General features: G+C 39.7%; 1 protein-coding gene across 1 annotated transcript in view; it reads left to right on the forward strand.

Moving 5' to 3' along the window:
• LOC118556560 (glutamate receptor ionotropic, NMDA 2C-like) overlaps positions 1 to 3,578 on the forward strand; it is a 56,397-nt gene extending 52,819 nt beyond the window's left edge. Inside the window, exons 11-12 of the mRNA XM_036148345.1 lie at positions 58 to 290; positions 1,340 to 3,578. Of these exons, the coding sequence (XP_036004238.1) occupies positions 58 to 290; positions 1,340 to 2,953 (1,847 nt within the window). The 3' untranslated portion in view covers positions 2,954 to 3,578. The remainder of the gene's footprint in view (positions 1 to 57; positions 291 to 1,339) is intronic.
• Positions 3,579 to 13,195: the final 9,617 nt, after the last annotated feature.

Here is a 13,195-nt window from a genome sequence, read left to right on the forward strand (position 1 = left end):
AATAATAATAATCATTTAAAATAACCTAAACCTTTGCCCTGTTATTTTTACCCACAGGGGACACACAAAAGCTGCAAACGGTCTGGCTCACAGGCATCTGTCGTAACGAAAAGAAGGAGGTGATGAGCAGTAAGCTGGATATCGACAACATGGCCGGAGTCTTTTACATGCTGCTTGTCGCCATGGGTCTGAGCCTCCTGGTGTTCGCCTGGGAACATCTGCTCTACTGGAAACTTCGGCATTCAGTTCGCAGATCCGACCGACTGGACTTTCTCCTGGCCATCAGTAGAGTACGTAATTATCACATATTAGGTTGTTTTATTTTACTGCAGAGGAGCAGCATCGTTTTCCAGGGTTGTTTTTTTAAGTCTGACCTGCTGATTCTGACACATTTAATTTTTTAAGGACATAAAGAGAAAATATGATTTGCATGTTTCTTGGTTGAAGTTAATAGTTTTGAATCCAACAAAATGTTTAGAACTGCCAGATTATCACTAATTATGAATTGATGAATAATGCAACTAAACTCAAAAGAGTGCATTAAAGTACAGCTTAATGGATGTTCTAGTTTTGATGCATTAAATGCATTTTAGTGTTTAACCTGTCCATAATTACAACAAAAGTAAAACAGAACTATGTCACAGTAGAAAGAGGAAAGAAAAAACACCGTCCTGAAGCCTGAGCAGCTGAATTCAAATTATCCGATTAAAAACAAAACATCTCTGTATCAACTGTGGTCGAAGGTGAAATTCTGCATTATGAAAGAATACACAATTTGAAAGTAAAATAAAGCTGGTGGGGTTGAAAAGCAACTATTTATTTATTTATTTATAGGACTAACATCTTTCTAATATCTTGTTGCACAAAAGCAGACTTTAAATCACATACTAATTTATTTATTTTTTTCTCTTCTTGTTCTTCCTTTACTCTCCTACTTTCCCATTGTAGTGTCCATTTAATTTGAAATTCTCCCTGCAGGAATCACAATAAAAATATTTACATTCATAAATCAAGCGGAGCACTACGGCGAATGCTGATTGCTCCACCTGTGAAAGCAAAATCTGTCGAGCTCTATTTGGCATTAAGACATCAATTCTTATTGCCACATTGCTAGACAGGACACTGGGGGAAAAAAATAAATAAAAAAATTGCAGCAAACAAGAATAAATGTTATTCTGAAACAAGACATTTCCTTAGAAAAAGCGTCATTGGCTCGGTGTGTTCACAGGAGGTTATTTTTATTGGCCAAATCTGTGACTGTAATAAAACAGGATTAGAAGCTGAGCAGACTGAAGGTTCGTTCTGATAAAAAGTTGTAAATTTTCCCCTCCGTCTGCAGGGCATCTACAGCTGCTTCAACGGAGTGGAGCAAAGTGACCGCAATGGGAGCCTGCAGAGCCCGGACGTCACCACCAACTACACACAAGCCAACATGCTGAAGATGCTGAGAACAGCCAAGGACATGGTGTCCTCTGCCAGAGTCGAGAACTCTCTTGACAGCGCCACCAAAACAATAGAAAACTGGAGCAGACGCGGAGCCGACAACGTGCGAGCTGGCCTGCCTCCCAGAGTTACAACCACAGACGTGACCCACGGCCGTCTGCCCTACATCTCCAGTATAACAGACAATCATTCCCCGTATCCTCAGAGGGCCATCACGCCAACGTTCCCAGTCCATTACGGCGACGCCGCCACCCAGCCCCTCCTTGAAAAGCCCCGGCTGGTGACCCGACCCACGCCGCTCCGCTACACGCTGCCCACCCGCGGCAGCCAGCATCTGTTGGAGAGAACTTTGCCGATCTCCAGCCTCAGCAGTCCGCACATCGCCATCAGAGATCCAAGTCCCTCTGGAGCGTCTAACCCCCACCACGGCAGCAGGCTGTATGTGGAAAACCAGGGCCGGCACCCGACGTCCCCTTTTGTTTCCTACAGGGAGTTCCAGGTACCCGACATTTACGTGGAGCACAGGGGACCCCTGAGGAGGAAGTTCAGCTATCCCCCGGACTGCGTGGGCCGGAGACGGAGATCTTTCAGCTATCTGTTTAACAATCCAGAGCCGAGAGTGAGAGTCGACTACGACGAACCCCGTTCTTGCTTCGCTGAGCTGAGAGCTAATCACCTCCTCAACAACCAGGCCCCCGATGGCATGGCCGTGGCATGCAGTGCGGGACACTACCCCGGCACCAGCTGCAACTCTTGCATGAAGTCGTACCTGGAGCCGGAAACGGATGACGTCCCCCTCCTGGGGAAGGACAAATTAAACCGACGGGCCTCGTTTCTTCAAGCCACGTGGGGCAACGACCGAATCCGTCAGGTAGACGAAACGAAGCCTTCCACGTCCACGGCTCCCGCCGCCCGAACAGACATGCCCGATTTGTTTCCACAGGTGGCGGGGTCCAACCCAAAGCCTCACAAGCTGTACGGCAGTTTGGGGCACAACCTCTCCTGCTACCCCATGGCCGCTGAGCCAGCCTACTTAGACCCGGCGCATATGGGTTCCTACCCTTACAAGCAAAAGATGAAGTACGCCGACTCGACCCGGCTGCCGTCCTACAGGGAAGCCATCCTGCAGAACGCCGCCGCCCTGCGCCGCTCCTCCTCCTCCACGGTGGTGCACAGACATTACTCCACCTACCTGAACTCCTACACGGACTTGCCGGTGTACGTGGGGCCGCTGTCACAGGGGCCGTCGCAGTTCTACAACAGCTCAAAGGACGTGTGCCACTTGTTTCCGTGCAGCAGCCACTGCCCCGGCACGACGGCAGTGCTCCCCAGAATGAGCGACAGGCAGGCGGTGTACCACAATAACATGTTTGGGCCGTACGACGGCCAGGGGAAGAGGGAGGACTTGGGGAGCCGAGAGCGGAGGCAGGTGCTGGTAGCGCGAAGAGTCAACAGTCCCTATGTGCCAAAGCCCTGGGGCAGGGTATCCAGTCTGGAGTCTGAGGTCTGAACCCTTCTCCGTATTAGACCTCTTTCAGGCCCGCTGACTGCGCCTCTCTAAGGAGGGAAACGTCTGGAGGTTCTTCCTTGAGCTTCCAAGTCAAAGCAAAAACGAATCCCGACACCAACAGTGTACTTGAGAGAGGTTCCTCTCAATCATCAGTGCAATAATACCTTGGGCAGCAAAAAGTAAAAGTGTTACCCTAGAAAGTAAGTTACTGGTTGGACTTTTGTTTGCCAGACAAAAAGAAATTTAAATATTGAAACGTATTTAATGTGTAAGAATTTAACCTGTGGATGGTTGTTTAAAAAAGGATTTATTTTATGTTACTAGGTGAAATATTTTGGGAGACAATATACTATAGCCTCTCAAATTCTCAAATCTATAAGCTATTTCTTTATTTTTCTTCCCCGGCATCATTTCAGCACCCACCATGTCTAATAGCAGAATACAAAGACAATTTTGTTATTCAAGCACTGATATGTCTTCCGTCAATTTTTTAAGTCTACAACACTGGGTGCACCGAGACTTTCTGATCATTAATGTAATGTTGCTGCACTTTTAAAGCAAAGGAAAAGCATATTAAGTATCATGTGTATTTCCATTGTTACTATACCCTTTAATAAACAAAAAGGCAAATAAAGAGCCATTTGGAATCTTTTTTTCACCTTCTTAAACTTTACGGTAACTAAACTCATTTCAGAAGATCCACTCAAGCAGCGTAAATAACCAGGGGAACAAAAATTATAGATAAGAGTCTTCAACAAACAAAAACGTGCCTCACACCTCTTCACTGAACAGTTGCCCAACAACTGTTCAAAGCACATCGTTTATTGGTATTTTACCAATAAACTTGTTTTCACAGACCGAACACAACAGCTTTCAACACCAAGAATATAGATCAGTGTATTAGGTAAGTACAAAAATATATATATTAAATGAAATCACTCTAGGGCATAAGCCTTGTAAAAAAGCAAAACTGATAGCCTAAAGAAACCTGGATCAACAATTATTTTAATTATTGATTAATTGGTCGATTATTTTTATGATTATAAGTGTCAATTTCAATTTATTTTATCTATTCTTTGTTTCAGCCCTAAATACATCCCTAATAAAAGACAAGCAGGACATTTAAAACAGATTAACATAAACAATAAAACAGCACCACGTTAAGCAGACATAAAATGTGTCAGACAAAGATGGGTGCCTAAAATAATTCACTAAATCTTACACAACTGATCAAAAGCATAAATCATCAGCAAGAACAAGAACTATCTGTACAACTTAAACGCTGAGCCACAGAAAATATCAGCAAAAATTACACTTTTATAAAGTATAAAAATCAATACAGACAAAAGAAATTGTTACAATTCAATATGGAAGGTTTCCTATTTAGTCAAATGCCTCGAAATACTCAAGTGTACTTATCTTAGTTGTATTTTAAATGTGCAACTCAATATGTTCAGGAGCTTTCAAGGCTCCTTGTGGCCAGCAAAGAGCTGGTAGATAACTACAAGCTCACAAGAGTAACGTTCAAGTATAAGTACAGAATAAAGGATGCATTGCACTTACCTTGTGGAGTAAATTTATTGATAATCTTGTCGTCATGTTTTGAAAAAGATGCCCCACAATCCTAACAAAGAGAGGGAATACACAGACAGCCAGCTTTAGTGTTAAAGTATGTGAAAGAAAATGTCAAACATTAAGCTTAAATAACAGGAGCGATGACGTTTACAAACAACAGCTGATATTCTTGAGGACTTTAGAGGGAAATACACTATAAAAACAGAACTAAAAATAAGTACTTTTTTCTTGAAATGAGTGTATTTGTACTTTATTTGAGTAGGTAAATAAGATCATTTGCCAATGGTTTTTGCACTTAAAATGGGAACAATTCATCTCCATCAACTTATTTCAAGTGCATTATATCTAATTATCTTATTTTAGGGGTAAAAATACTCTTTCCATTGACAGATAATCTTATTTACCTGCTTAAATCAGGGACAAATGCACTAATTAGTTCTGTTTTTGCAGTGTAAGAGCTTAAAGCTAACAAGCTACCGGAAACAAAATACAATGTACCAACATATAAACATTCTTAGGCGCAAGCAATGGTCACAAACATAACTGATGCTAAAGGAAAATCAAAAATCATGTGAGAGGGTATGTCTGGAGTACTTCGAAATAAAGGGCAAATGCTACACTTAATTCCACAATAATAAGACAATTATTTATAACGATTATTATGAGGCTGATGGTTCAAGAGGTTTAAGCATATAGGGGGCTGTCTGAAGGTGCTCAACACAACAGCGAGGTTTAGAAATCATCCAAATTCACCTTGAGTGGAGACAACACTGAGTTGTGGCGAAGTGTGACGCCTAGATCAAGACAAACGTCTGCAACAGACAAAAACAAGCCTGCGTTACATTTAGGAAAGTTATAAATCCTGTCGTTTCACAGCAAGTTATTGTTTTCACCAAGACATTTGCAGTAAAGCAGTCAGCAGCTGACAAATTAATCTTGTGAACTCAAATTACTTTTGCCATCCGGAAAATCCACACGTTGAGCGAAGCCGTCAGAATGAGAGCAACAGGGAACAGAAACAGGAACACGGGAGTCACTCTAGACAAAAAGTGTAATTTAATCTAACCAAACTGGACGTGTTCGTACTATGAGGACACAGGAGCACCTAAAGGCAGCTCTCTGAACAGGACAACCGATTTCAATGGTTTACATCTTGCCTGGAAGGCGGCACAAATATCATCTGCTACCAATTTAGAATCACGGCGATCCTGAAAGGTTTTATATGTGGATCGTATACCTTCAGAACGTTTGGTCTTGATAAATAACCTTAAACGGCACACTGATTTCAGGAAAATCATTGTGCATGAAATACGGCTGCTTAATTAATCGCATTTGCAATATAATCGCAAAATGAAAAAAAGACAATTTCCAAATGTCAGAGGTCTGCCAATATCAATATATATATTGCAATGTATCTTTATTCAATTAAGGTGATATAACATCTCCAATATTTCAATATACATCACAGTCTATGATTACAGCATTTGTCACTGACTGGCATTCTGGGTTTGATGTAATTTTATGTTTTATTTTTTTAAAGCAAATATTTCTAAAATGTTATATTGGAGGAGTGTTATAGACATGGCAAAAATAATTGCCGTAAGTTTGAACAGCCATCTTGTTGTGGGCTTTCTTGGCAGTCTGAGGCTTTTATTTTGTTTATATCGATATCGTAATTATAATGCATCGACCGAAATTAAGAAATATATCATGATACAAGTTTTCGTCCAGCCCTAATTTTAGGTTAATTTCTTGGTTCACTGAAAAAAATGTCAACAAAGCATTGTTCCAGCTGGGCCCCGTTTCAGAGAGAATGGCCGCTCTACCCCAGAAAATAAGAAGCCTGGAGGTGCGCATTACCCTTATTATTATTACCAATTCTTATTGAGACATTGCTAGACAGGACACTGGGGGAAAAAAAAGGTTATTAGAAATATTTAATGAAGGTCTGTGGAGAATATTAAACTATAATTAACAAAAAGAAACAATGTTCCTTCAGAAAAAGTGAGTTATCAGGAGAGAATTGCTGAAAAATTAAATGCATGAATGATGTGAGAGTTATTTGATGGAGAATTAAAGCTGTATTCTCACACTTCACTCATTGATTACGTGTCTAGATGCAACCAGACAGGCATTAAAAGGACGTGGCAGCAAATCGAGATGAAGTCTGACAATACAGTTTAATCAGGTCCAGTTATAAGTTATTAATCTGTTTAACCTTAATCAACATCAGCAATTAATGATGGGATGGTGGGAGTTATAGAAATAACTGATATGTTCATTTATCTTTTTGCCAGATGTTCTTTTCACCCATCCTTCCAAAAAAAAAAGAGTTGCCACTGATTTTCTTGTAGGTGTATAATTTGTGCCAACCTCACTTTATATTAATCATATAGGCCATATTTTTATTTTAAGTTGAAGTAAAGCTGCCGTTATTTGAGTGAATAAATGTGCTTTAGCCCCAACGGTGGAAATGAACAGAAACTAAAATATATAAATAGAAAATTAAAACAGGAAGTCTAAAAATTTGAAACAGAATAAATTATTTTTATGTGCCGGGCTATCATTTTGTGTAGTTCTTTTATCAAACTTATGGGTCTGACAATGGAACACCTTTAAACTCGACTATAACTGAGTGCAACAATAACATTCCTGACAGCCTGACATACAGCTGCCTCTGAAAGATTTTCTGCGTCACCTACGTTATTAAAAAGCTACTGTTAGCATAAAAACGAAGAGCAACACAAATAAACTTTTTAAAACTGAGAGCGTCCCCTTGTTATAGGAGCAATGGTCAAGCTGAGGATATTAAGATAAATCAATGACAGCAGCAAAAACGCTTGAAAACATCTTAATCCAGAAATTATGAGACATTTAATCATGGTCTGATCAGCCTCTACTTAGAGAGATTTCTGTGGAGTATTTGCACTCCAGCATTGAGTGTCCTCCAGAAAAGGACACGCCTTTTCCGACATGTCCTTGTGCTGATCTCAGCTAAAAAGTAGGAAAAACTCAGAGTTAACCCAAACATCTAACGGTCATCTTAGAGTAATTTGTTGTCATAATTCAACTCAGGGCAACGGCTTCTGAGCTTTCTGGAACGGAAAAGCCAGGGTATGCAGGAATTTACCCCAGAAATGACTAAATATCCATTAACCCAATAAACAGTTACAGGCTCAGATAGTTTAGGTTTTTTCAGTGTAACGAAGCTCAATTTAAACCTGACTCAGTCACTAAATAAATCTGAATTTAGAATGAAGAATTGACAAAGACCAGAACAGGATTTTTTTTTTTTTTTTTACAACAGAAAAATATACCAAACCTTAAGTACTTTTATTTTTAAATGCTTGAACTGTTTGAGGAACATTTACATCTTTTCTTCCAAATCTGAGGTACTATACACAGAAATGTTGGTCAAATTTTACTTGGTCAAAGTCACCAGAGATTAATAATCTCTTTAAAGGGAGAGCTGAAACATTAAGCTGCTATGCTGCAAATAGTGTGAGATCTCTGTTGATTAAGGTATTTTATGTTGCTGCTTCTTTCATTCTTTTGTTTTTGCAGCCATGCAAACATATTTGCCACGTTTTAAGCACATATTTTAAATATTTTTTAAAAGCAATGATCATTAGAATTACCGGCAAATAAATATCACTCTGTATAAAAGGTAAATAAAGCACAAGTTTTACTTTTAAAATGAAACTATCACAATAAATCAAGTTTTTGAGGATTTAATAGTTAATAAGGAGGCAGCGTAAATGAAAAGCCTTTAAAATTTACATCCACTGGTGCCACAAGCCAGCCTTAAAAGCGCTGAAGAAAACTGAACGTTTCCCGACAAAGCTGGCTTGAAAGGGTCACAATTGACAAAATTAACTTTTATGTCTTCAGAAAAAAACTGAGGAAACAATCAAGGCCATCGCTAAACACCTATGAAACGTGTTGCGGTCAAACCAGCAGCCCAGGTGTAGCGAGAAGGGAAGGCTAGCTAAGCTAGCTGTTGATTAGCTGCCAAAGGTCCAGAACATCGATAAACAGACTGAAACTATGATGTTACATAATTTTTTTGTGCGTGTGTCTGTCTTTTATTATATAACAAAAAGGAATCCATTACTAAATCATGTAAAACTTACCTAAGACTATAAAAATTACGGATTAGCTTCAGTTTCTCTTCTTTCCGGGGGTGAAGTTCAAAGCGTACGTCAACAGACACGTCAACGGGATGCAGGAATTCGGGGTTCACCGCCCAGGTTTGCAGGGGCTCCAAGATGGCAACCTCCTTGAGTACTTTAACCTCCCAAGAAATAAACAGTATAAAATGGCCCAGAATTTTTTTTAATGGGAAAGATATTTAAAGTTGAGTTTGACTTAAATGTTGATTTTAGTTTGCCTCCATTTTATTTGCTTGTTTTATTTTTCAAAAAAATTTCATCATCATGTTTATTTGTCATTGCAATAAATGTGTCCTTTGAATATACTCCGAGATGAAGAATTTAAACTGGCATAGTCAAGGATAACTACAGCAATTTGTTAGTAGAATAAAATTCATATTGCTATGCCTACAAATGAATTAAAAGCAATTTGTCTATCGTTCATCAAGTTCCATATGTCTTAATAATAATAATAATAATAATAATAATAATAATAATAATAATAATAATAATAAGCAACCCAATTTTTTATATCTTTACCACTAATTTCTATCAGCAGACTGACATATAATGTAATCACAGGAATGCAAATGGAAAAAACGGGGCAGACGCAAAAGGAGACATTGTTCAGAAGAATCTGACACTTATAAACAATAATAGTAAATATTGAATCCATTTTAAAAAGGGGTGTTACGTAAAAATAGAATGAATAGAATAAAATAAGAAAAAATAATTATGGCGACAATAATAAATACATTACAGGTAAATTAATCAATTAGCATGACTGAGACATGAAGGTTAAAAAGAAATCCATTTTACAATGTATTGGTCCACAGCACAGTGGAAAATGAGTTGTTGATCTTGTCCAGACGTGGTGTCCACATCTTTGGGCTCATAGCCTCTAAGCTTCAGAGTAGGGCTGTGCATAAAAATCCATACAAAGATTAATATTGATGTTTTTAAAAACAATCTAATATTGATATTCTGGTTTCCAATATCGTTATACCTCCTAACACCTAGGGGGCGTTATTACCACGCCACATTACTGTTCACAGCGAGGAAATGCAAGTGAGACGAATTTGCGGAATGGCCAACAGGATTTTAGAACCACCTTCGTCCCTAAAATCAGACGTTTGGGCACATTTTTGGTTTCTGCAATATGTTAAATGCATTGAAGCAAATGCACTTTATTTTCCTGCTAATATATCAGTGTTCAATAAATTGAACACAAATATAATATTTGACTGGTTTTGTTGTTTGATGACTTTGAGCATTAAGTTGAAAGTAATAAATAATAATATTGGAGTCAAATCAAAGCAAGCTAAGCTATGTATCGAGAATCATATCGAATGGGCTCATCCTAGATGATAACAGACCTACTTCAGAGCCAGCACGTCTGGTAGCACGGTGTTGAATTCAGCTCAGCATTTAACACGGTGCTACCAGACATGCTGGCTCTGAAGCTCCATAACATGAGATTATCCGCTGCCCGCGGCGTTCTGGATCTGAAGTCCTCACTAAGACTAAGACCGTAGAGAACATGGACCCCGTTCTGAAGTCCTTCCACTAAGACTAAGAACGTAGAGAACATGGACCCGGTTCTGAAGTCCTCACTAAGACTAAGACCGTAGAGAACATGGACCCCGTTCTGAAGTCCTTCCACTAAGACTAAGAACGTAGAGAACATGGACCCAGTTCTGAAGTCCTTCCACTAAGACTAAGAACGTAGAGAACATGGACCCAGTTCTGAAGTCCTTCCACTAAGACTAAGAACGTAGAGAACATGGACCCGGTTCTGAAGTCCTCACTAAGACTAAGAACGTAGAGAACATGGACCCGGATCTGAAGTCCTTCCACTAAGACTAAGAAAGTAGAGAACATGGACCCGGTTCTGAAGTCCTCACTAAGACTAAGAACGTAGAGAACATGGACCCGGATCTGAAGTCCTTCCACTAAGACTAAGAAAGTAGAGAACATGGACCCGGTTCTGAAGTCCTCACTAAGACTAAGAACGTAGAGAACATGGACCCGGTTCTGGAGTCCTCACTAAGACTAAGAAAGTAGAGAACATGGACCCGGTTCTGAAGTCCTCACTAAGACTAAGAACGTAGAGAACATGGACCCGGATCTGAAGTCCTCACTAAGACTAAGAAAGTAGAGAACATGGATCCGGTTCTGAAGTCCTCACTAAGACTAAGAAAGTAGAGAACATCGACCCGGTTCTGAAGTCCTCACTAAGACTAAGAACGTAGAGAACATGGACCCGGATCTGAAGTCCTCACTAAGACTAAGAACGTAGAGAACATGGATCCGGTTCTGAAGTCCTTCCACTGGCTCCCTGGATCTCAGAGAATATAATTTAAAATCCTTCTGTTAGTCTATAAATCCCTGAATGGCTTAGCTCCTAAATACATCACAGACTTGATATCAGTGCATCAACCCTCCAGACCACTGTTTTCATTTTCCTATATTTTATTTTCTTATATTTTAATGATGGAAAGCAATTTGTATTGTCTTTGTACTGAAATATACTATAGAAATAAATTTGCCTAGCCTTGCTTGTGGGATTGTGGGATGCCGTCTGTAGGATCTAGACTCAATTTATGCAGAACGAGTCCAAAGAAGGGCCAGATGCATCTCCACTGATCCCACCCACCCAGGCAATGCGTTGTTTGCCCCTCTCCCATCAGGTAGACGCTTCAGAAGCATCAAAGCCAAAAGAAATAAACTTAGAAACAGCTCCTTCCCCAGAGCTGTGAGGGTAATCGCCCCCTGATGGAAGACTGCAGTCCAATGCCTTAAAATCACCCCACTGTTACTAGACTGTACGTTACACCGTACTACCTCATTATCTGTTATCTGTGACTCTCCAGAACGCAAAAAAATAAATGAAAGTAACCCTTGTTCATTGACGGTTTTGTCAGTTTTTGCCTCATCATGTGTAATGTGAAAGAGAAATTTCACCATGGTAACACGTGGTGACAAATAAAATATTCTTGATTCTTGAAAATGGTCCATCGCACAATGGAAATGTGGACTTTGGTCTGACAGATCAGTGGTCCAGATGAAAAAATAAATAAATGATCATTTAGGGGTTTTCACCATCTCACCAGCATAAATCTGACAATTATACTTAATGTTTAATCATGGAAATCTCACAAAATGATGAAAAAAATTACCACAAATCATGACAAGAAAAAAAACCTTTGCTCGCAGCAATTGTTTCATACAACTCTAAAGTTGTCTTTATAGCTGTGTTCTTCATCTCTTAATCACTAAGAGAAAATCTTGTGGAGCAGCTTTAACTGCTGAGATGTAGTTTCTGCTGCTGGTGTGAATATTCAGGTTGGCTCAGACACAAACCGGGGACACAGTGGTGCAGCAATAATCTGAGCTGCTCTCTGAGACCTGGAAAACTGATGGGAGGGCTGGCTGATTGCAGCAAGGATGATAAATGAGTCTGCACGCGCAGATAAAATATGAGCGACAATTCGCTGTCCAACATCCAAAATATCAACAGACACTTAGCTGCTGTCCCGCTCACTGCTGGAGAATTTAACACAAGTGCAAAAACAGCTCTATTTGGATCTTTGGAAACACAGAAACACATTGGAAAACACAATCGTGGCCTGTGAGGATTTATTGACCAAGATATTTCCTATGAAGTGACTTAGACTTAGACAACTTTATTGTCATTCTGTATGCACAAAGTGCGTACAGAACGACATTTTGTTTGCATACAGCTTGAAAAATCACAGTAAATTGCAGTAAATTTCTGGATAAAGGTGCAGGAGCGGTTTATGTAAACAATTGAAATGTAAACAATGTAAAAATTCACAGTAAATTGTAAGGAAAAATCACAGAAAATTGCAGTAAATTTCAGGATAAAGATGCAGCAGCGGTTTATGTAAACAATTGAAATGTAAAACTATGTAAACCTAAACTTCAATTATCAGCTCATCTAGGAATATCTCTTCACATTTTTCAAAATCTAGAAATTCTTGGACCTCAACATGTCTCAGACCTCTTTGTTGGTGTTTGGCATCTATAGAAGTTGATGTTTACTGCTGCAACATGTTTATCCTAAGGCTGCTTCTTGCTTGCCTCGCAGGTCTTGGGTTCGAATCCGGGCCTGGGGTCTTTCTGCAGGGAGTTTGCATGTTATTCTTGTGCATGCATGGGTTCTCTCTGGGTACTCGGGCTTCCTTCTACAGCTGAAAAACATGACTGTTAGATGAATTGGTCTCTCCAAATTGCCCTTAGGTTTGAGTGCGAGCATGGTTGTCTGTCTTGTGCATCTTTGCTGCCCTGTGATGGACGGACGACCTGTGCTGGGTGTGCCCTGCTTCTCACCAAACGACCGCTGCAGGACCTAGAAGTATTTCTCTATTAAATGTGAGACAGTATCTGATTTTGCCAAGTGTTTTGAGTATGTACCGAAGCACTTCGGTATTAATGTTACATTGGATTATTATTATTGTGGCAACATATGAGGATCCTAGAGGAGAGCAGAAAC

This window comes from Fundulus heteroclitus, chromosome 16, assembly GCF_011125445.2.
Source record: "Fundulus heteroclitus isolate FHET01 chromosome 16, MU-UCD_Fhet_4.1, whole genome shotgun sequence".
Lineage (NCBI taxonomy): Eukaryota > Metazoa > Chordata > Actinopteri > Cyprinodontiformes > Fundulidae > Fundulus > Fundulus heteroclitus.